Source organism: Phocoena sinus, chromosome 21, assembly GCF_008692025.1.
Source record: "Phocoena sinus isolate mPhoSin1 chromosome 21, mPhoSin1.pri, whole genome shotgun sequence".
Lineage (NCBI taxonomy): Eukaryota > Metazoa > Chordata > Mammalia > Artiodactyla > Phocoenidae > Phocoena > Phocoena sinus.
This window is the reverse complement of record NC_045783.1, coordinates 31,227,011-31,251,958: the sequence shown is the minus strand read 5'-3', so window position 1 is coordinate 31,251,958 and position 24,948 is coordinate 31,227,011. Positions and strand designations below refer to the sequence as shown.

At 34.3% G+C, this 24,948-nt stretch overlaps 1 protein-coding gene across 1 annotated transcript in view; it reads left to right on the top strand.

Moving 5' to 3' along the window:
* The window catches only part of ADAM2 (ADAM metallopeptidase domain 2), a 96,539-nt gene that overhangs the window by 31,387 nt on the left and 40,204 nt on the right, over positions 1 to 24,948 (top strand). Inside the window, exons 7-12 of the mRNA XM_032618651.1 lie at positions 1,899 to 1,975; positions 5,464 to 5,632; positions 10,573 to 10,629; positions 22,967 to 23,038; positions 23,460 to 23,626; positions 24,657 to 24,738. Of these exons, the coding sequence (XP_032474542.1) occupies positions 1,899 to 1,975; positions 5,464 to 5,632; positions 10,573 to 10,629; positions 22,967 to 23,038; positions 23,460 to 23,626; positions 24,657 to 24,738 (624 nt within the window). The remainder of the gene's footprint in view (positions 1 to 1,898; positions 1,976 to 5,463; positions 5,633 to 10,572; positions 10,630 to 22,966; positions 23,039 to 23,459; positions 23,627 to 24,656; positions 24,739 to 24,948) is intronic.

Sequence of the window (24,948 nt, the reverse complement as noted above, 5' to 3'; positions counted from 1 at the left end):
TAGATGGGTTAACTATGTGATTGGAGTATTTATTTGGCTTTTCTCTCCTTGGTTCTAAGGTGGAAGCAGGGACAAAAATTAGGGAAGCTGAAAGTTTTTATTTTATTTTTTATATATTTATTTATTTTAAATTTTATTTTATTTATTTATTTATTTTTGGCTGTGTTGGGCCTTTGTTGCTGAGCATGGGCTTTCTCTAGTTGTGTCGAGCTGGGGTTACTCTTCGTTGCGGTGCACAGGCTTCTCATTGAGGTGGCTTCTCTTGTTGTGGAGCACGGGCTTCAGTAGTTGTGGCTCGCGGGCTGTAGAGCTGAGGCTCAGGAGTTGTGGCACATGGGCTTAGTTGCTCCACGGCATGTGGGATCTTCCCGGACCAGGGCTCGAACCTGTGTCCCCTGCATTGGCAGGCAGATTCTCAACCACTGCACCACCAGGGAAGAAGAAGCTGATACTTTTTAATCAAGTCCTTGTTATTGGGACTGATTGCTGTGTAAGTTATTGGTTAGCTTCCTGGGTTGTTACTGGAGATAGCAGCATGACTTCCTACAATGTCAGCTATTTATTGTCAGTAAAGAGGTTGGTTTCCTGCAGGTCAGAGTTCTATTTTTATATATGGTTTGGCCATTGCCTATTTGTTTATTCATTGTCTCAATCTATAAATGTGGTTTCTCACTAAATTTGGCCATGATTTTTTCAAATACTTTTATACCTATTTTCTCTTTCCATTTTTCTGGACCTCCAATTAAACATATTTTAGATAACATTGTCCCACAGGTTGCTGCAGCCATATTCCATTTTTAAAGCTTGTTTTCTCTCAGGTTTCTTTCAGATTCAATGGTTTCTATAGATCTGTATTCTAGGGTTTTTGTTTTTTGCCATCTGCAGTGTCAGTAAAACATATCCAGTGTATTTCATTTTAAATGTATTTCTTTGTTCTAGCATTTAGAGTTGGTATTTTTGTAACATTTTATTTCTCTGCTGAATTTCCTAATTGCTTCCCTTATTATGCCCAAAATTTCCTTTATGATGTTCTTCATCATGTTTTTAATATCTGTTTTAAATCCACTTATTTACTAATTCCAAAATCCGGTGTTATTTTGAAGTCAGTTTCTTTCTGGTTTTACTTTTGACTATGGGCCACATTTTTCTTTTATTCATATATCTAATATTTTAAATCATATACTGGTGATATTCCATGATACATTGGAGAGCTTGTGATTCTTTTCTCTAAAGAGTTCTCAGGGTCAGTAAGATTGTGTGTTTTGTTGGAACATTTGCTACTTTGTGCTGCCCTGCCAAGGGGAGGCACTCAGGTGAAAACCAGTATAACACAAAACTCAGTAAATGCAGTTTTCCTCTTTCTATTGTTGATTCCCTTCTCTCACCTTTTCTTGCCTGCCTTTGTTGTTGGAGTTTAAAAAATAATTTTTCGGAGTCTACATTTGTCATTGATGAGAAGGCTAATCCAATGCAAGCTACTCTGCCATTATACTAAAGTAATCTTGAAAAGAAAAAATTATCTTTTGGGTTTATTTACTTTTTACATCTACCTTGAAAAATTAAGTCAGAAGAGTTTGAAGAAACAAGTTTTTGATGATTTTTACCTTGATCCTAATGATTGGATTGTCATGTTTCATTTATAACAGAAAAAATCATGGAAGTGTACTTATTCTTTGGGACACGTAGGGACAGTTTTGGAAAATTGAGCCAAATGTTCATCTAATGATGTTATAAATCCATTTTGGAAACAATTAGTGTTTGACACATACATATATATATGTGTGTGTGTGTGTGTGTGTGTGTGTGTGTGTGTGTGTGTGTGTGTGTGTTTTAAGTATTTGAGAATAGTACATTTAACATAAATTATTCTAATAGAAATATATGTGTTTATTTTTCAGAACTTATGCTACTACCAAGGGTATATTGAAGGTTATCCAAATTCTATGGTGATCGTTAGCACATGTACTGGACTCAGGTTGTTATACATAATTTTATGGTTACAAAAAATGGAATTTTTAAGAAATAATTTGAAAAATTATTATCAGAAGCTTTATTTTTAAATTAATTTTATTGGAGTATAGTTGATTTACAATGTTCTGTTAGTTTCTGCTGTACAGCAAAGTGAATCAGTTATACATATACATATACCCACTCTTTTAGATTCTATTCCCATATATAGGTCATTACAGAGTATTGAGTAGAGTTCCCTGTGCTATATGGTAGGTTCTTATTAGTTATCTATTTTATATATAGTAGTGTGTATATGTCAATCCCAACCTTCCAATTCATCCCACCCCACCTTCCCCCCTTGGTAACCATAAGTTTGTTTTCTACATCTGTGACTCTATTTATGTTTTGTAAATAGGTTCATTTGTACCATTTTTTTTTAATATTCCACATATAAGTGATATCATATGATATTTATCTTTCTCTGTCTGACTTACTTCACTCAGTATGACAATCTTTACGTCCATCGATTTTGCTAAAAATGGCATTATTTCATTCTGTATTTATGGCTGAGTAATGTTCCATTGTATATATGTACCGCATCTTCTTTATCCATTTCTCTGTTGATGGACATTTAGGTTGCTTCCATGTCCTGACTATTGTAAAAAAGTGCTGCAGTGAACTTTGGGGTACATGTATCTTTTTGAATTATGCTTATCTGCAGATATATACCCAGGAGTAGGATTGCTGGATCATATAGTAGCCCTATTTTTAGTTTTTTAAGGAACCTCCATACTGTTCTCCATAGTGGCAGCACCAATTTACATTCACACCAACAGTGTAGGAGGGTTCCCTTTTCTCCACACCCTCTCCAGTATTTACTGCTCGTAGATATTTTGATGATGGCTATTCTGACCAGTGTGAAGTGATACCCCATTGTAGTTTTGATTTGCATTTCTCTAATAATTGGTGATGTGAAGCATCTTTTCACGTGTCTCTTGGCCATCTGTATGTCTTCTTTGGAGGAATGTATATTTAGATCTTCCACCCATTTTTTGATTGGGTTTTTTCATTTTTTTGATATTGAGCTGTATGAGCTGTTTGTATATTTTGGAGATTAATCCCTTGTCGGTCATTTCATTTGCACATATTTTCTCCCATTCTGTTTTGTTGATGGTTTCCTTTGCTGTGTAAAAGCCTTTGAGTTTAATTAGGTCTCATTTGCTTATTTTTGTTTTTATTTTCATCACTCTAGGAGGTAGATCAAAAAAAGATCTTGCTTCGATTTATGTCAGAGAGTGTTCTGCCTATGTTTTCCTCTAAGAGTTTTATAGTATCCAGTCTTACATTTAGGTCTTTAATCCATTTTGAGTTTATTTTTGTGTATGGTGTTAGGGAGTGTTCTAATTTCATTCTTTTACATGTAGCGGTCCAGTGTTCCCAGCACCACTTACTGAAGAGACTGTCTTTTCTCCATTGTATATTCTTGCCTCCTTTGTCATAGATTAGGTGACCATAGGTGTGTAGGTTTATATCTGGACTTTCTAGCCTGTTCCATTGATCTATATTTGTGTTATTGTGCCAGTACCATACTGTCTTGATTACTGTAGCTTTGTAGTATTGTCTGAAATCAGGGAACCTGATTCCTCTAGTCCATTTTTCTTTCTCAAGATTGATTTGGCTATTTGGGGTCTTTTGTGTTTTCATATAAATTGTGAGATTTTTTGTTCTAGTTCTGTGAAAAATGCCATTGGTAATTTGATAGGGATTGCATTGAATCTGTAGATTGCTTTGGGTAGTATAGTCATTTTCACAATATTGATTGTTCCAATCTAAGGACATGGTATATCTCTCCATCTGTTTGTGTCATCTTTGATTTCTTTCATCAGTATCTTATAGTTTTCTGAATGCAAGTCTTTTGCCTCCTTAAGTAGGTTAATTGCTAGGTACTTTATTATTTTTGATGTGGTGGTAAACGGGATTGTTTCCTTAATTTCTCTTTCTGATCTTTCATTAGTAGTGTATAGGAATGCAACAGATTTCTGCACATTAATTTTGTATCCTGTGACTTTACCAAATTAATTGATGAGCCCTAGTAATTTTCTGGTGGCATCTTTAGGATTTTCTATGTATAGTATCATGTCTTCTGCAGACAGTTTAACTTCTTTTCCAATTTGTATTTCTTTTTCTTCTCTGATTGCCGTGGCTAGGACTTCCAAAACTATGTTGAGTGAAAGTGGAGAGAGTGGACATCCTTGTCTTGTTCCTGATCTTAGAGGAAATGCTTTCAGTTTTTCGCTGTTGAGAATGATGTTTGCTGTGGGTTTGTCGTATATGGCCTTCATTATGTTGAGGTAGGTTCCCTCTATGCCCACTTTCTGGAGAGTTTTTAATCATATATCGGTGTTTAATTTTGTCAAAAGCCTTTTCTGCATCTATTGAGATGATCATATTGTTTTTATTCAGTTTGTTAATATGGTGTATCACACTGATTGGTTTACGTATGTTGAAGAATCCTTGCATCATTGGGATAAATCCCACTTGATCATGGTATATGATTCTTTTAATGTGTTGTTGGATTTGGTTAGCTAGTATTTTGTTGAGGATTTTTGCATCTATGTTCATCAGTGATATTGACCTGTAATGTGTGTGTGTGTGTGTGTGTGTGTGTGTGTGATACCTTTGTCTGGTTTTGGTATCAGGGTGATGGTGGCCTCATAGAATGAACTTCTGAGTGTTCCTTTCTCTGCAATTTTTTGGAATGGTTTGAGAAGGACATGTGTTAGCTCTTCTCTAAGTGTTTGATAGAATTCACCTGTGAAGCCATCTGGTCCTTGACTTTTGTTTGTTGGATGTTTTTAAATCACTGTTTCAATTTCAGTACTTGTGATTGGTCTGTTTGTATTTCCTGTTTCCTCCTGGTTCAGTCTTGGAGGGTTGTGTCTTTCTAAGAATTTGTCAATTTCTTCTAGGCTGTTCTTTTTATTGGCATATAATTGCTTGTAGTAGTCTCTTATGATCCTTTGTATTTCTATGGTGTCAGTTTCAACTTCTCCTTTTTATTTCTAGTTGTATTAATTTGAGTCCTCTCCCTTTTTTTTCTTCATGAGGCTGGCTAAAGGTTTATCAATTTTATTTATCTTCTCAAAGAACCAGCTTTTAGTTTCCTTGATCTTTGCTAAGTTATAACATGAGGCATGGCTTATAGTGGGAAATTGTCATTGGAAAAGCACAGCATGGAGACTTTTGTACTGTCTCCCACTCTTCTCCTGAATTAAGATTTTTTAGTGTATGTGGAGACCACAGAGTACTAATAGCTTGGTAAATACCAATAGCATTACTACTCTGTTCCACTCAGTAAATTTGTGGATACTCGGTAACTTTTTCTTACTTCACCACATAAGGCTAAGAATGAAAATAACCTGCATACTATTAAAAAACCCTGATTATGTCATTTTATTGACTTTGTGAAAAATGAACTATTTTATTTATTCACTTAGTTTTTGGAATTTTTAGGGGCTTACTACAATTTGAAAATGTAAGTTATGGAATTGAGCCCTTGGAGCCTTCAGTTGGTTTTGAACATGTGATTTATCAAGTAAAACATAGGAATACAGGTGCTTCTTTATATGCTGAGAAGGATATTGAGTCAAGAGAAAAGCCCTATAAAATACAAAGTGTAGAGGTAAGTGATCAACTGAGTAAGCTATGTAGTTATTACTATGCAGCAATATAAAAAATGTATTTTTTTCTGATAAAAAATTATTAACATATGTATATGAGAGAGAGAAAGAGAGAGAGAGTGATACCAGAAACTTGATAACATATTGTAAGTCTTAAAACTAGTCATTCAGTTTTCCAGAACACCAAGGTGGCATTTTCTGCTGTTAGTGGCATTTTTCCCTGTGATCCAGACCTTCGTTGTCTGCAGATGCTCTCCTTTCTCCATATCCATTATATCAAAGTTTGGATATAATAAACATAAGTGACATTCACATAAATTCACATAAAAATTCACATAAAATGAAGACACTTATCTAGGATGCTGAGAAGAATCACTAGTGTCTTTCAAGGCAACTGCCTCAGGGTAGGCCATTACATTTTCCTTATATCCTTATCCAGGGATGGAGAGACTGCTTCTACTGGCAAAGAAGACTCATCAGAATTTAGTAGAAGTTTAGGGACTTCCCTGGTGGCACAGTAGTTAGGAATCTGCCTGCCAATGCAGGGGACATGGTTTCAATCCCTGGTCTGGGAAGATCCCACATGCCATGGAGCAACTAAGCCCATGTGCCACAACTACTGAGCCTGCGCTCTAGAGCTCACGAGCCACAACTACTGAGCCCGTGTGCCACAGCTACTGAAACCTGCATGCCTAGAGCCCGTGCTCCACAACAGGAGAAGCCACCACAATGAGAAGCCCGTGCACAACAACAAAGAGTAGCCCCCACTCGCCACAACTAGAGAAAGCCCGCGTGCAGCAACGAAGACCCAACACAGCCAAAATAAATAAATAAATAAATATTTATTTATTTATTAAAAAAAAGAATTTAGGGATTTAGTGACCCCAGCTTCATCAGAGTTTCTCATATATGCTCATTCCAATTTTTAGGATGTTATTTCCTCCAGTAGGAACCCTGTGAGGGTGGAAATTCAATTTGTGTTGTAGTTCATCCACTCACAAAATGAGATTCTGGGTCTGGCTTTCAACAATCTCAGCTCTGCACCAACAGTGGCTAAGGGTATCTTTCAATAAAGACACTTCTCCAAGAAAACAGAACCAACAGAATATATGTATACGTGTGTGTGTGTGTGTGTGTGTGTGTGTGTGTGTGTATACACACACATATATATTTGATGTAAACACACACACACACACAAAGAGAGGTAGAATGAGAGAATTTAGAGTAGACTGTAGACTAGCAGGCTGGAGACAAGGGAAGAGTTGTATTCAAGTTCAAAGGCAGTCAGCTGGAAGGATTTCTTCTTGCTTACAAGGTAGTCTTTGTTCTGATAAGGCCTTCAACTAATCAGATGAGCTCCACACATATTATGAAGGGTAATCTACTCCACTAAAAGTCCACCAATTTAAATGTTTATCTTATCCAAAATCATTTTCACAGAGACATCCAGAATAATTTTTGAACAAAAATCTGGGCATTGTGGCCCAGGCAAGTTCACAGAAAAAATTAACCATCACACCAGGTTTACAAATTTTATTTCATATTTCCTCCAAAAGTTTTATTATTTAATCTCTTACATTTCAATATATGATCCAATTTAATTTAATTTTTGTATGGAGTGAAGGAGGGCTCTAAATTCATCATTTTTCATATGCATATCTAGTTTTCCCAACACCATTTGTTGAAAAGACTCATGTTTGTTCCACTGAATCTTCGTGACCCTTTTTTTCAAAGATCAGTTGACCATAGATGTTAGGGATTATTTCTGCACTTGCAATAATACTCCATTGATCTTATGTCTATTCTTATGCCAGAGCCACACTTTTTACTACTATACCTTTGGAATAAGTTTTGGAATTAGTAAGTGTACATCCTTCAGTAATGTTCTTCTTCAAGATTGTTTTGGCTATTCTTGATACTATCAATCTCCAAATAAATTTTAAAATTCACTTATTTTCAATTCCCTGAAAAATCAAGCTGGGATTCTGTTGATTCTGTAGATTAATCTTGGAAATATTGCCACTTAACAATATTAACTCGTCCTATCCATGAACATTGAGCAGCTTTTTGTTTTTAGGTCTTCTTTAATTTTTTACCACAATCTTTTGTATAGTTGTCTTCAAGTTGTCAGCCAAACTTCTTATGTTAAATTTATTTCTAAAAAATGTTGTCATTTAAATGCTATTTCACATTTAAAATTTTATTTCAAATTTGGATTTCTCATTATTCATGTTTGGAAATTATTGACTTTTGTATACTGATTTCATATTCTGCAAACGTGTTTAAATTGGGTATGAGTTTTTTATTGTACTCTTTGTAGTTTTCTATGTACAAGATGATGTCATCTTAAATAAAGATTATGTTCTTCCTTTTCAATTATGATGCTTTTAACTTCTCTTTTATTGCCTACATGCCCTGGTTAGCATGGTGTTGAATAGGTGAGAAGAATATCCTTGTCTTGGACTAATTTTAAGAAGAAAGTCCACCACTATTAAGTATAATGTTAATGGTGAAATAATATAAAAACTTTCTGAAACTTTCAACTCACTTTACTCTCTGATAAAATTATCCTGCTTCACTTTCTATCTCACTTTCTCTGACTTTTCCTTATACACTCATGTTCTAGATAATGATATTTCTTGTGTTATGTCTCAGGTTTTTGTTTGTGTTGTATATTGTCTTGTATATTTTTTCACGGCTTTATCTACTGTGATTTACAGATCTCCCACTCTTATTCCAATTTTTTTCTGAGTTATTGATCTTACATTGGACATAATGACTGCCCAAGTTAAACAAAATACACAAACACACACATTAACTATCTACGTACTTATCTATTTATCTATCTATATCATCTATCATCTATCATCATCTTCATGTCCCTCTCACTTCCTGAATATTCTTACCAGTGGGCTTTGGTATCTTTTAACTTTAATTTTTTAATCCAACTACACTGCAATTGGATCATTTAGTAGTGTTCTCCAGTCTTCTTCCCTAGCTCCAATTCTTTAGTGTTTATTTGACCAAAGCAAACTTTCATGCAATTGATGTCAACTTTATATAGCACATTTCCAAGAAATTGGTTTTCTTTATTGGCTACTTTCATTTACTAAATAAAATAGCTTTTCAGGTCTTCTGAAATCTTAACACCTGCCCACCTTCCCAATATACAGATTTCTTGGCATTCTTTTATGCATCTTTGTCTTAAATTTTTAATTATTTTGCTAAAACGGACTATATCTTTTCCCCGTGAAAGCTTATTGTCCAGTAAATAAGTGAATAAATTATAATCAACTAAATATCATCAATCCCTATCTCAAAGATGAAAATAAACAAGGATTACTTCAGGAAATGTAAGTCAACTAACACTTATGTTGCTTGAAACAAAGAAATAGCTTTGAAACTCTCAAACCATTAATATTTTGTTAGTTTCAATTAATATAAATGTTTATTTTTCTCCTCCAGTAAAGTTCATTTCCTTGTTTAGGCACTTCAATGAAACTTTGGAATTCTATAAGCAAAACTATCATGAAGCATTCAGTGCTTCCTTTTGGATGGAAATGAAAATAAACCAATTAGACCATAAGGGGATTTCATTTGCGTTTAAAAAAAAAAAAAAACCCTCAAGTCTCCAAGGTTTTAAAAGAGAATTTTTTTTTTTTTTTTTTTTTTTTGCAGTACGCGGGCCTCTCACTGCTGTGGCCTCTCCCGTTGCGGAGCACAGGCTCCAGACGCGCAGGGGCAGCGGCCATGGCTCACGGGCCCAGCCGCTCCGCGGCATGTGGGATCTTCCCGGACCGGGGCACGAACCCATATCCCCTGCATCGGCAGGCGGACTCGCAACCACTGCGCCACCAGGGAAGCTCAAAGAGAATTTTTAAATGGAGGGGAAAAAATGAATGATCATTCACCCCTAAATTTGTCTTACTGACCTTATTGACTTTTTTTCCTTTAAATCCTAGATTTATTTTTCTCTATTGCTCCTCTTTATGTTAAGGAAAATGGTTTAACTAAAATGTGATAGTTTTGAACTTTCAAAGGATTAAATACCAGTGTAAAAAGAAAAAAATTCAGGCATTAAAATACATGTAATAAAAGTTTTCTCAATTTTTGAAATTTGATCCTCCTTTTCTGCTTCTATATATTTGTCCAGTGCTTATACGTGGTATGCTATTTTAGTAACAAACTATTTTGAGTTAACTGCACTACAGTCTTAAAGTGCCCACAAAGACTCTCTTCCAAGTTCTCCCTAGTGCATTCCTCCTAGGTTAACTTCATGTAAAAATAATGATGAACATAAGTAATATTTTATTAAATGTAGTTACAACAATTATTACTTGTTGGCAGAGTGTAAGTCACACAGATCATAAGCCCATCGGGCCTCACATTTGTGCCTAATTTAACCACTGTGGTCTAATTAAATGACATCATAACCAGATTCCACATACTGAGATATCTATGGTACAGTTTAAGAAACCCATTTCGTTTCTCTGTTGCTCACTTTTTTCTGCGGTGATTTATACAAGGATTAGCTTTATCCTTCAGATGAAATCCCACCCCTCTAAACACAGAGATGTGCCCCTACTCTTTCAAGGCCGTAGATAAAATCATACAGCATAATAATGTATAGTGGAATCATTAAATGAACATAAATACACACATAATGGCAAGTCAAGGGAAGAATTTCCTCAGGGAAAAGAATCATATGAGTAGCCCAGTACCAGTGAGAATATGGAGAATGAAAGGTAGAGGAAAGCTATTTTCTGAGTAAATTAAGTGATTGATCAGCTGCGAAAGACATGACAAAGGCAATATTCTGAAAATGATTTCTATTTTCATATAGAAAACTGAATTTTCAATGTTGAATTTGTGAAGTAGTATATTACTTAAAATAATTAAATGATTCTTCAATTTTTATCTAAAGTTTGTGACTTTTTTTCAGCCACCTGCAGACTTCTCTCAGTATATAGAAATGCATGTTGTAGTTGAAAAAAATTTAGTAAGTATACTTTCACTTATTTGTCTTATCTTAATTTATATTAGCAATGGGAGGTTATAAGAAGTGTTGGAATAAATTTTTAACATAGGACAATAAATGATTTTATTTAATTTTTGCTTTATCTCTGCCTTAATGAATTTAAATTACTAGTATCAGTAGTAAATTGGAAATCAAATCTCTATTAGTTTATTTTTAATTTTATATAATTAACATATTAAAACATGTTACCTATAAAACAGTTTCTTAGTAATTTTTATTCATTCCCATACCCATAATGTCTAATAACCTTTGATCTTTTACTGTCTCCATAATTTTGCCTTTTTCAGAAGATCATATAGTTGAAATGTACAGTATGTAGTTGTTACAGATTAGCTTCTTTACCTTGGTAACATGCATTTAACTTTACTACATGCCTTATCATGGCTTGTGAGCTAATTTCTTTTAGTACTGAGTAATATTGCATTGTCTGTATGCACTACAGTTTATTTATCCATTCATCTACTAAAGGACATCTTGGTTGCTTCCAATTTTGAGATGAATCAAGCTGCTATTAACATCCATTCACAGGTTTTTGTATTGACATACTTTAAATCCTTTGGGTAAATATCAAGCAGCATGATTGCTGCATCATATGGTAACAGTATGGTTTTTTTGTTTGATTTTTTTGTGAGAAACTGCCAGACTGTCCTCCAAAGTGCCTGTTTCATCTTGCATTCAGCACTTTAAATATATAATCCCCTTGTCTTCTGTCCTCTAAAGTGTTTGCTAAGAAATCGGCTAGTAATCTTATTATCACCCCTTTATGTGGTTAGTTACTTTTCTCTTGCTGCCTTCAATATTAATATTCTCTTTAGGTTTTGACAGTTTGATTATAATTTGTCTTGGTGTGGGTCTCTGGCTTTATCCTTCTTAGAATTTAGGCTTAAAGATTTGTATGTTCATGTGGTTCATCAGATTTGGCAAGCTTTTGGCCATTATATCTTCAAATAATCTCTCTTCTTCTTCTGGGATTCCCTTAAGTCATATATTGTTCTGCATAATGGTACCCCACCAGTCCCTCCTCCTTTTTCTTTCTGGTTCTCAGACTCAATAATTTCAGTTATCCTGTTCTCAAGTTTACTGCTTCTTTCTTCTGCCCCTTTAAATCTACTGTTGAATCCTTCTACCCAATTTTCAGCTCAGTTATCGCATTTTTCAATGCCAGAATTTGTTCGGTTTCTTTTTATAATTTCTCTATCTTTATTGATATTTTCATTTTATTCATATATCATTTTCCTGACTTCCCTTCATTCTTTTTGTTTTCCTTTAGCTCTTTGAGCATATTTTAGACAGTTGTTTTAAAGACTTTGTCTAGTATGTCTCTATGTCCTCAGGAAGGGTTTCTGCCAATTTATTTACTTCGTTTGGGCCATGCTTTTTTTCTTTGTTTGCCTTGTAACATAGACTGAATGTTTCTGTTCCTCTAAAATTTATACTAATGCATAGTGATGGTACTGGGAAGTGGAGCCTTTGGGAGTGGCTTAGGTCATGAAGCTGGAGCCCTCATGAATGGGATTAGTGCCCTTATAAAAGAGAGGCCAGAGAGCTCCCTCACCTCTTCTACCATGTGAGGACAGAGCAGGAAGATGGCAAGATGGCCATCTCTGAACCAGGGAGCATGTTCTCATCAGACACAGGGTATGCTGGAAACCTAATCTTTAAACTTCCTGGCCTCCAGAACTGTGAGAAATAAATGTTTGTTGTTTGAGCACCCAGTCTATGGTGTTTTTGTTAGGGCAGCCCAAACTGACTAAGACACATTGTGATTTTTGTTGAAAATTCAGCATTTGACAAAATAACCAGGGGACACAGAAAACAGCCATTCAGGCACCTTCCAGACAGGTTAGAACATTGCAGATAAGGTCTTCTCTGCTCCACCTGGTATAAGGGAGGGAATTAGGAAATGGACTACCATTTCCTCCAGATTAAACCATGCCACACTGGGGAAGGGAATAGGGCATAGGGGAGTAGAAACACCACAAAATTTCCTGTCATTTTCAAGATTTTTTTTCTTGATTGGACATTTGTAGACCTTTGAATGTTTTCCTGAGGTTTTCTGGAGGCTCCAATGAGGTTATTTCAGCCAGTTTCTGGTTGTCTTTTGATGTTTCCAGAGAAAAACGAAGGCTTGGTGTTTTCTAGTTCTCCGTTTTGTTGACTTCACTCCCCATGAAGGATATTTTTAATTATTTGTTGTCATCATTTTACAAAGGCTACTTTAAATCTTTGTCAGATAATTCTACCAAGTGATGTACTTTGGTGTTGACATGTATTGACTGACTTTTCTCCCTCAAGTTGTGATTTTCCTGGTTCTTGGTATGGCAAATGGTTTTCAGTTGCTTTCTGGAAATTTTTACTATTACGTTATGCAATTCTTCATTCTACTGAAATCTTTTATTTTGTTCATTCAGACTCCTTGGCTGTAGCACATAAGTCCTGACCAAGTTATATGGGTTAAATTCAATGACAAACGTTCTCAGAGCCTTCATAATGCTATTTTGGTCTTCTTGGTTCAGTCGCTGTTTCTGCGGGTCCCAGTGATACTTGCCTGTCCTGCCTGCAGGAGTGGAAAGGCCTTCCCCTGTCTCCTTCTGTTGCCTCTGAGTGGAATATTGTAGATGGTGGGCCTGTGCAGGTGGAAAGTGTCTCCCTGGTCCACCCAGTGCCAGTGGGTGGCTGTTTGTGCGGGTGGGAGTTACTTCCCAGGGTCATTCTGCCTAGTGTTTCTAGGTAGGTACAGGAGACATCAAGCCTGTGGGGGTGGAGATATTTTGTCAGAAGAGTTTCACTCTTCCCTGCTGATACTGCCAATAGGACCAAATGGCTGTTTCCTGGTCCAGGCCACCTGTTGTCTCAAGCTCGTTAATGAGAAGCTCCATGCTCTGGTGCAGAGGTTACTATTCTAGGCATCACAGTGTTAATGGGTTTCTCATTCCATTTCTACCTGGACTACTTTTTTGCCACTGGATGGGGTGTTGGGAATTGCTGAGAAGCTATGTTGTTCTTCCATTCCTAGCATACCTGTACAGGTACCTTCTTACTTCCACCTTTTAGAGACTTCCTATGATTTTTTTGTTATATTATTTCAGGGTTTATACATTTTTATAATTTTGATCAGCTTGGAGGAACAGGGAGAGATGAGTTTATACCACCCTTTCTTGAAATTTAAATTATTGTCTTTTGTGGGAATTCCTTGACGGCCCAGTGGCTAACCATGCAGGCTTTTTCACTGCTGGGGGCCCAGGTTCGATCCCTGGTTGGCGAACTAAGATCCCGCAAGCCGCTTGGCCAAAAAAGAAAAAAAAAGGGATAAATTACTGTCTTTTGCAAATTTTTTTAAACTAATTTTAGAGAAGAAAAGACAAGATATTGTTTTATACCTTGTTATTGCTAGTACCAATGTTCTTTATTATACTTATGTAGATATGAGTTACTGTTTTGTGTCATCTTTTCAACCTGAGAATTTCCTGATCATTATCATTTCTTGCCTTATTATTTCTGGCAGAGCAGCTCTGCTATCACTGATTTCTCTCTCTCTCTGTCTTTAAAATTTGAGAATGGCTTTCTGTTGCCTTTACTTAAGAAGAATAGTTTTGCTGAGTATAGAATTCTTGACTGAGAGTATTTTGTGGTAGCACTTTGAATTTGTAACCCCACCTGGTCTCCATTGATTCTAATGAGAAGTCAGCTCTGAACCTTGCTGTGCTTCTCCTATAGGTGATGTACCACTTTTTTCTTCTCAGTATAAAGATTTTCTCCTTGTGGCTCTTGTCCATTAACTACAACTATGATGTGTCTATGTGTGACTGTCTTTGATTTTATCTTACTTGAAGTTTGTTGAGCCTGAGTAATGCATAGATTAGTGATTTTCATTGTTTGGGAGTTTTTAGCTATTATTTACTCAAGTTTTGTATTTTTGTTTGTTTTGTTTTGTTTTGTTTTTTGGTCATTTCTATCTCTCCTCTCCTTCTAAGATGCTCATTATGTAAATGTGTATTTGCTTCATGGTGTCAAACAGGTGTCTGAGATTCTGTTCACTTTACTCCTTGTTTTTCCTTTCTGTTCTTTATGTTGAATAATTTCTATTGATACATTATTATTTTCACTTATTCTTTCTGCTAGTGAGCTTATATAATTTTAGTTATTATATTTTCAACTCAAGTATCTATTTAGTTCTTTTTTACAATTTTATAATTATTATTTGTTTTTTCTATTTCACTCAGGTTTATTGAGATATAATTGACACATAACTGTGTAAGTTTAATGTGTATGTGTTGACTTGATACATTTATAAATTACAAAATGATTACCACTGTAGTATTGGCTACCACGTCCATCCCATCACACAATTAATTTTCATTTCTCTTGTGGTGAGAACATTTAAATTCTACTCTCTTAGCAACATTCAAGTATATGATGCAGTGTTGTTAGTCATCATCACCAAGCTGTACATTATAATGTATAATTTATATTCTTTACTGATACTCTCCTTTTTATGAGTCAATGTCATCATTCCTTTACTTCTTTAAACATGGTTCCTTTCAGTTCCATGTTTACCGTAGTTGCTTTATAGTTTCGTGTGCTAAATCCAATAAGGTCTACCTCATAGTTTCTAATGACTGCATTTTCAACTATGTGGGTAACATTGTTTTATTGTGCTTACTATTTTTGAAATTCTTGTTTCTACTTTTAAGCCAGGATTTTTGTGGTTGACCTTGGGTGAACATATCTTAGTGGTCAGCCAATGACTGGTCAGAGGCTATGCTCCAACATTTGAGCTAGTAGGCTTCTAACCTTTGCAAATGGATTTGTCTATTAGGGAAAGTATTCAATTTTCAAGTCAGGTAGGTTTTGATTTTTATAGGACTTTCTCACATCTCCTCAGGTAGTGAGTAATGTTTCAAGTTCAGCCATGAACTTGTCGATATCTTAGACCCCTTTCAGTCTCTCCTGAGCATGAGTGTTAACTGGTGCATGAATGGAATATTCCAGACTATAAAGGATATATGGAAGGTTGTCAAGACCCGTTATGGCTATTATATCCCCCCCCCAATTCCATGTTAGATTTCTGGCTCATCTTCTGGACTGTTGCTTGAAATAACCAGTATCACAGCCTAAGTTTATCTGTGATGATGCCCTTCAATATTCATTTGCCACAGAGATCACTATTGTTTTTGACAGTATAGCTGGGCACGTAGTTTTGCCCTGCTCTGCACCAAATCAAGTTATCCTCCTCTGATAGGGAAGTGTCTGGATTTTATGGCTTGACCTACCATGGTAGAATTACCACACAATACAATTTGAGATGTGGTTGGGGACAACCTCAGGTGAAATGTCACAGATTCCCACTGTTCTTACCATAGGATTAATAGTTTTTCTTTAATTAACATTTCTCATTTTAATGCCCTTGGTCAATTGGCAGAATCTTGAAATGTTTTTGAGATTTTTGTCTTTTATCATTGCTTATTGTGGAAAGGATTTGCAGACCTCATTATTTCACCATCTCAGGAGTCCCACTCTCTGTAATTAACTTTTTAATCCCCCTTAGTTTGTGAACTTTTCTTCTTATAGGTTTCACATATTTGCTAGGTATTTTATTTTACTGTGCTTGAAAATTAGATATTTTCATACATTCTTACTTCTATTCCTTGTTTTAGTCACTCAGGAAGTGTCTCACTTCCTGAGACACTTTTTGTTGCTCCATAACAAACTACTTCAAAATTTAGTGGCTTAAAAGGACAACTATTTATTTAGCTCACAATTCTTAAATATCCTCTGATCGCATTAAGATCTCCTTGTGCTGGACTGGCCTCATTTGTGTACCGTTAGTAAACTACTGATTTTGCTTGGAGTTGGGTGGTCCACTGGGTGTCTCAGCTGGCATGTCTTATCTCTGCTTTCCAATGATATTCGTATCATAATAATGTTATTTTTGTACAAGTTTTTGTGTGGACATAAGCTTTTATTTCTATTAGGTAGATGCAAAAGGTGAGAGTTGCTGAGTTGTGTGGTAACTCAAAATGTTTCACACTTTGAGACCCTAAAAAACAATTTTCACCATTATGTATTGCACCAGCAATGAACAAATGTACGAGTTCCAATTCCTCTAAATTCTCAACTCTGTTATTGTCTGTCTTTTGGACTTTAGCCATCCTGGTGGGTGTGAATTAGTTTCTCACTGTGCTTTTGATTTGCATTCCCTATTGTGTAATGATGTTGAGAATATTTGCATTTTCTTATTAGCTATTAGAATATTTTATTTGAGAAATTATTTAAATTCTTTACACATATTTCATTGGGTTGTCTTTTTATTGTTGTAGTTAAGTATTCATTATATATTGTGGATGCTAGACGCTTATCCAATATATGATTTGCAAATATTTTTATCCATTCTGTGGGTTATCTTTTCATTTTTTGATTGTGTCATTTGAAGCATAACATTTTAAAATTTTGAAAACATCAGTCTTTCTCCATTTAATGTTCTTGCTCTCTCCAAATATCAATTGACCATAAGTGTTAGAATTTATTTCTAGAAATTGTTATATTATTGATCTATAACTCTAATCGAAAGCCAAAAGCACACTGCCTTGATCATTACAGCTTTGTAGTTAGTTTTCAGATTTGGGTGTATGAGTCTTCCAACTTTGTTCTTCTTATTTAAAATTTTTGCAGACATTCTGGATCCCTTTCACTTTCATATACATAATAAGGTAAACTTGCCAATTCCTGCAAAACAATGCTGGAATTTTAATAGGGATTATATTATTTCTATAGATCAATTTGGAGATTATTGCCATCTTAACAATAATAGGTCTTCCAATCCATGAACACAGGTTCACTTTCCATTTATTTGTATCTTCTTTACTTTCTTTAAATGGTGTTTTGTAGTTTTCAGTGTGTGTTTTGTACTTCTTTTGTTAAATTTATTTTTTGGCATATTATCATTGTTTGATACCATCTTAATTTAATTTTAGATTGTTTATTGCTGGAGTATGGAAATGCAATTGATTTATATATTGATCCTGTATTCTCCAATTCTGCTGTAATCATTTATTAGTGCTAATGTTTTTTAGTGGTTGTCTTAGGATTTTTATATGTACACATCTTTTTGTCTGTTAATAGAGTGTTTAACTTCATTTTTTTCTACGTAGATGCCTCTTGTTTCTTTTCCTTTACTAAATGCTTAGGCTAGAGCCTCCAGTGAAAGCTGAGGGAGTAGCAATGAGAACAGATATACTTATCTTTTTCCTGATCTAAGAGAAATAACACTTATTCTTTCACCATTAAGTGTGATGCTATCTGTGGTTTTTTTTTTTTTTTTTTTTTTTTTTTTTTTATGCGTTACGCGGGCCTCTCACTGTTGTGGCCTCTCCCGTTGCGGAGGACAGGCTCCGGACGCGCAGGCTCAGCGGCCATGGCTCACGGGCCCAGCCGCTCCGCGGCATGTGGGATCTTCCCAGACCGGGGCACGAACCCGTGTCCCCTGCATCGGCAGGCGGACTCTCAACCACTGCGCCACCAGGGAAGCCCCCATCTGTGGTTTTTTAATAGATGTCCTTTATCAGGTTGAGGGAGTTCTCCTCTATCCCTAGTTTATTGAGCTTTTTTTTTTTTTCTTTAGTCAAATGCTTCTTCTGTGTCTTTTGAAAGTATGTCCAGTTTCCACAAAATCTACAAACAATAAATGCTAGAGAGGGTGTGGAGAAAAGAGAACCCTTTTACACTGTTGGTGGGAATGTAACTTGATATAACCACTATGGAAAAAAAAAATAGAACTACCATATAACCCAGCAATCCCACTACTGGGCATATACCCTGAGAAAACCATAATTCAAAAAGAGACATGTACCACAATGTTCACTGCAGCTCTATTTACAATAGCCAGGACATGGAAGCAACCTAAATGTCCATCGACAGATGAATGGATAAAGATGTGGCACATGTATATAATGGAATATTACTCAGCCATAAAAGAAACGAAATTGAGTTATTTGTAGTGAGGTGGATGGACCTAGAGTCTGTCATACAGAGTGAAGAGGAAAACAAATATCGTATGCTAACACATATATATGGAATCTAAAAAAAAAAAGGTTCTGATGAACATAGGGACAGGACAGGAATAAAGACGCAGATGTAGAGAGTGAAATTGAGGACACAGGGGGTGGGGAGGGGAAGCTGGGACAAAGTGAAAGAGTAGTATTGACATAAATACACTACCAAATGTAAAATAGACAGCTAGTGGGAAGCAGCTGCATAGCACAGGGAGATCAGCTCAGTACTTTGTGACCACCTAGAGGCATGGGACAGGGAGGGTGGGAGGGAGATGCACGAGGGAGGGGATATGGGGCTATATGTATACGTATAGCTGATTCACTTTGTTTTACAGCAGAAACTAACACAGCATTGTAAAACAATTATACTCCAATAAAGATGTAAAAAGGAAAAAAAGAATCATGTGGGTTTTGGTCATTATGTTCCTTGTTCTATAATGTTTTGAAATACATCTGTTGGTTTTTAGACATTAAGCCAAGCTTGTATTTCTGAGATAAATCCCGCTTGGTCGTGGTGTCTAATTCTTTTTATGTGTTGCATAAATTGGTTAGTCTTCTGATTAGGATTTTTACAATAATATTCATGAGGAATGTAGTTTGTTTTGGACTTTTATTTTCTTGTTATGTCTTTCCTGGTTTTCGTATCAGGGTAATACTGACCTTATTGAATGAATAGAAATGGGTTCCCTCCGATTTTATAGGAGAATTTGTAACGAATTGGTGTTAATGCTTCTCTAAATGTTTGATTGGATTCACCAATAAAGCCTTCTAGACCTAGGTTTTTCTTTGTGGGAATTTTTTAAATGCATTTAATCTTTTTGCTTGTTACATATTCTGTTTCTTCTTGAGTCAGTTTCAGTATCTGTTTATTATAAGAAATCATTCATTTCATCTAAGTTATCTAAATTGTTGCCACATTATTTTTCATAGTGTTCATTTACAAGGCTAGTTATTTCTCTGTGGTTAGTGACTGTAACCTTTCTTTTATCCTGAATTAATAATTTTTGTTTTGTTAATATGTTGTTTTTTATATTCATATTTCAATCATTTTGCTCTGATTTTTATTAATTTCTTCCATTTCCTTCCTTTGAGTTCTTTGCTTTTCTTTCACTAATTTCCTAAGTGGAAATTAGTTATTTGAGATGGTGCTTCTTTTTTTTAATATAGCTATTTCCTACAAGTTGCCTTCTGAGCACTGCTTTAGCTGAATACCATAAATTTTACTATGTTGTATTAGTATTTTCTAATCTCCCTGTGATTTCTTCTTTGATTATTGGTTATTTATAATCTATTGTTTAATTTCCACATACTTTGAATTTCTCAAATTTCTTTCTGTTGTTGATTTTTTATTTATTTTTTGTGGTCAGAGAGCCATATTGTATTTTTTAATTGTATGAACTCAGTTGAAGCTTATCCTATAACCTAGTTTATAGTCTATTCCTAGATCATGTTCCATGAGCACTTGAGAAGCACATGTTGTGACATTTTGGGGTGGAATATTCTATAAATATCTGTTGGTTTAGGGTTTAGTTTTAGTCTCCTATATCTGTGTTGAGTTTTTGACCAGTTATTCTACTACTGAAATTGTGTACTTAAATCTCCAAACATTATTGTTGAATTTTCTATTTCTCCCTTCACTTGTGCATTTTGTATTTTGTGTAATTTTTAGGCTCAGTTCTTAGATGCATATAATGTTTATAGTTTTATGTCTTCCTGATAGACATCCCAGTCCTTGAAAATGTACTATGTCTTCTGTAACAATTTTTTTTCTTTTGGCCATGCCGCACGGCATGCGGGATCTTAGTTCCCCGACCAGGGATCAAACTGTGCTCCCTGCAGTGGAAGTATGGAGTTTTAACCACTGGACCACCAGGGACATTCCTTCTGTAACAATTTATATTTAATTGTTTTTTTTCCTTAATCAAGTCTGTCAGTCTCTGATGTTTGCTTGGATTATTTAATATACTCATTAATTTTTTTGGTGGGCAGTCTTTCAAATCAACTGAATAGCTAATTCATTTTTTAAGCATACCATTGTATTTATGTACCATAATTTATTCATTTATTCTATTATTGTTGAGTATTCACTTAGTTTCCAGTTTTTTAAATGTTGCTTTGTCACTATAAATAATGCTACCTGAAGTATCCTTAGTTATGAGTTCTTATATCTTGGGAATTTAATCTCTGTGAAAGTAGGTCACCAGGAGTATGGATGATGGGTCAAAGGATATGTATGTAGTTTAATTTTAATAGGTATTGTTAATTGCTTTGTAAAAAGGCTGTAACTTTTCACATCTCCAAGGTAAAACTGAAAGTAGTATTTTCCTCTCATACCTGCCAACGATTAGTTTTATATTTCTCTTTAATTTTTGTCAGCCAATGGGTATAAAGTTATATCTCATTGTAATTTTAACTTCCATTCCTTAACTGAGAATTAATTTGAACATCATTTAATGTTTACTGGCCACTAGTATTTTCTTTTCACCGAACTGACAACTTAATCCTTTTGCTCATTTCATTAATGGTTGTTTGCCTTCTTGTCAACTTGTAAGAAAACTTTGAATATTAAAAATATTCATGCTTTGTTCATTATCTACCCAATGTGAAGGAGCATATCACCTGTTTTCTTCTAGGTGTTTTATGGTTTCAGGTCTTGCATTCAAGTCTTTAATACATTTTGAATTATTTTTTTGTGTATGGTGTAAGATAGTAGTCCAGTTTCATTCTTTTGCATGTGTTGTACAGTTTTCCCTACATTATTTATTAAAGAGACCGTCCTTTCCCCATTTGTTGTAAACTAATTAACCCAAGATAATGTGTTGGGTTTTTTCCTGAACTCTCTATCCTGTTCCATTGATTTATGTGTCTGTTTTAATGACAATACCACCCACAGTGCTTTGTATCAGTAATATAGTTTGAAATCAGGGAACATGATGTCTCCAGCTTTGTTCTTTCTCACATTTGCTTTGGCTAGTCAGGGTCGTTGTACTTCTGTACAAATTTTAGGTCTGTTTGTTCTATTTCTGTGAAAAATGCCATTGACATTTTGATAAGGATTGCATTGAATCTGTATATTGCTTTGGGTAGTGTGAACATTTTAACAATATTAACTATTCTAATTTATGATCTTGGAATAACTTTCCACTCATTTGTGCCTTCTTCAGTTGCTTTCATCAATGTCTTTTAGTTTTCAGTGTAAAGACCTTATCTCCTTGGTTAAATTTTTCCTAGGTACTTTATTCTTTTAATGCAATTGTAAGTGGGATTGTTTTCTTAATTTATCTTTCTGATAGCCTGTTATTATTATAAAGAAATATAACAGATTTTTGCATATTGGCTTTTTATCCTGTAACTTTGGTGAATTTTTCTTAGTTCCAACAGTTTTTTGGTGGAGACTTTCAGGTTTTCTATATATGTCAGCTGCAAATAGTGACAGTTTTACTTCTTTTTTCCCAATTTGAATACTTTTATTTCTTTTTCTTCCTTAATCTCTCTGGCCAGGACTTCCAATACTATGCTAGATAAGAGTGGCAATAGTAGGTATCCTTCCCTTGTTCTTGGTCTTAGAGGGAAAGTTTTTAGCTTTACACTGTTGAGCATGATGTTGGCCGTGGCCTTTATTATGCTGAGACACATTTCCTCTGTATTCACTTTGTTGAGAGTTTTTATCCTGAAAGGAGGTTGAATTTTGTCAAATGCTTTTTCTGTATCTATTGAGATGATCATATGATTTTTTTATTCTTTATTTTGTTAGTGTGATGTGCATCACATTGACAGATTCACAGAAATAGAACCATTCTTGCATCCCTGGAATAAATCCCACTTGATCATGATGTATGGTCCTTTTAGTGTGCTGTTGAATTTGCATTGCCAATATTCTCTTGAGGATTTTCCCGCCTATATTCATCAGGAATATTGGCCTGTAATTTTCTTTTCTTGGGGTGTTTTTGTCTGGTTTCGATATTAGGATAATGCTGGCCTTGTAAAATGTGTTTGGAAGGCTTTCTTCTCTTATTTTTGCAAGAGTTTGTAGTGCCTTTTTGTATTTTTTTTTTATTATTTTTTTATTTTTTTAATATTTAAAATTTTCCACACATTATGTCTATAATAATAAATAATATTTAAAAACTAATAAATTGGTAATTTAAATAAGTTCTTAACTCATACTTCTAAATTTTAAACATAATAACCATCATTAAATATTAAGCAATATATATTTAGATCTAAAATGCAATTATCTTTTTCAGTATAATCATATGGGTTCTGATACAACTGTTGTCACTCAAAAAATTTTCCAGTTGATTGGATTGACCAATGCTGTAAGTGTTTGCTTTTGCATTTGTTTGTGTTACTTAAACAATTTTCAGACTTTTTTTATGACCCTGCCTGAATACACATATTGTGTGAAAGAGGGCAAATATATAATCATCTTAAGTTTCAGTTTTCTAACTGTTTAATTGGAGTAATAATAATTGTAAATACCTAATTAGGGTTTTGTAAGCCTTAAATTAAACACTTGACATTGGGCTGGCTTAAGCACAAGCATATCAAAATGTTACTTATTACTTGTTTTATTAGTGATATTTATTACTTGCTAATAGAATTTATAAGATCCAATCCGGATTTACAGTTTAGGTTTTTAATATTTATATCGGTATAGCGTTTATTTTTGCAGATAAATTCCCAAATCTATTTAAACCATGTACTTTGAACATATTTTCTTTATGTCTTCAATTTTAGATTTTTGATTCATTTAATATTACAATAATTCTATCTTCATTAGAGCTTTGGATAGATGAAAATAAAATTCAGGTAACTGGAGATGCCAGTGAATTATTACGCAGATTTTTTAAATGGAAACAATCTTATCTTGTTTTGCGTCCACATGATGTGGCATTTTTACTTGTGTAAGTATATCTTGGCATTACTAAATCTTATACATTAGAAAGCATATGTAATTTGACCTGATTTCTGACAGTTGACAGGCCCTTAGGGAAAAAAATCTTATGTCATTTTTTTATGTACAACATCCTGTGAATATTATTTTTCACAACACAGGTTTTATAGCAGAATTACTAATATAATTACTCTGTTTATTGACATAGCTAAAACTCACTTCAATCTTATTACCACGTTTTCTTACCTTGAGTATATAACATATCATTAAATGTGCCTAACTATACATAAAATATTAACAATATCTGTCTGAAAAAATATACCTGAATTCTATGAATATAGTAATATGGCCTTCTTTTAATGTTTTATTTCCATAAAATCAAAACAAAATAGTGATGAAATGGAAACATTATTGTACATTTCAATATCTCTGACATACTATATTCACAGTGAGCTGCACTTTAAAAAATATAAGCCTCCCTTTCTATTTAATAATCTCGTTTTTCTCTTATCAATATTCAGAACTTATATGTATTATATATTATCATATTATGTAAAAATCATGTATATAATTATAAAATTATAATCTTTTAAGTTTTTTTTGTCCCACAAATATGCATGCCTTTGCATGGCTAGGGCAGGCTAATTCTATCTGATTAAGGGGAGACTTCAATACATAAGCTTACTCTGCCCATTTGTCAACTTCATTGGCTTAGCTTTCTACTTTTAAGAAATTTTATTTATTTTTATTATTTTTATGTTATAGAAATCAGTATAATGTTTTTAATTACATAAAAATATCTTCATTATTCTCTAAAAATCCGTATGATAATACACTTTTTATTATTTGTTTTTTAAATCTATTTGCAAAATAAGCAGACACGTTTAGTCCCTTTCTATGCTTTGTTATCCTAGTGTTAAAGTGGAAATATCTATGAATTTGTTATATAAGTATGCAAAACAAAAAGTATTAGGTAAATTTAATATTAATTGTTCTTAATTTTACAAAATTTTATGATTTGCTTCTTTTTTAAACTTAAGTTACAGAGAAAAACCAAATTATGTTGGTGCAACCTTTCAAGGGAGGCTGTGTGATAAATACTATGGAGGAGGTGTTGCTCTGGTATGGTACGGTTTAAGTGACTTGGCTAAGATGTTTAAGTACGATGCTATTTAGAGTAATATACAATTAACTATTTCTGTATTTTATTATGGCTAAGTATATTAAAATTTGCATAATGATTCTAGGGATCTTTGTTCCTGCTGCTGACAGAAATGTGTGAACTATAAGAAGTTTAACTTAACACATATAACACATTTAACTTAATACATA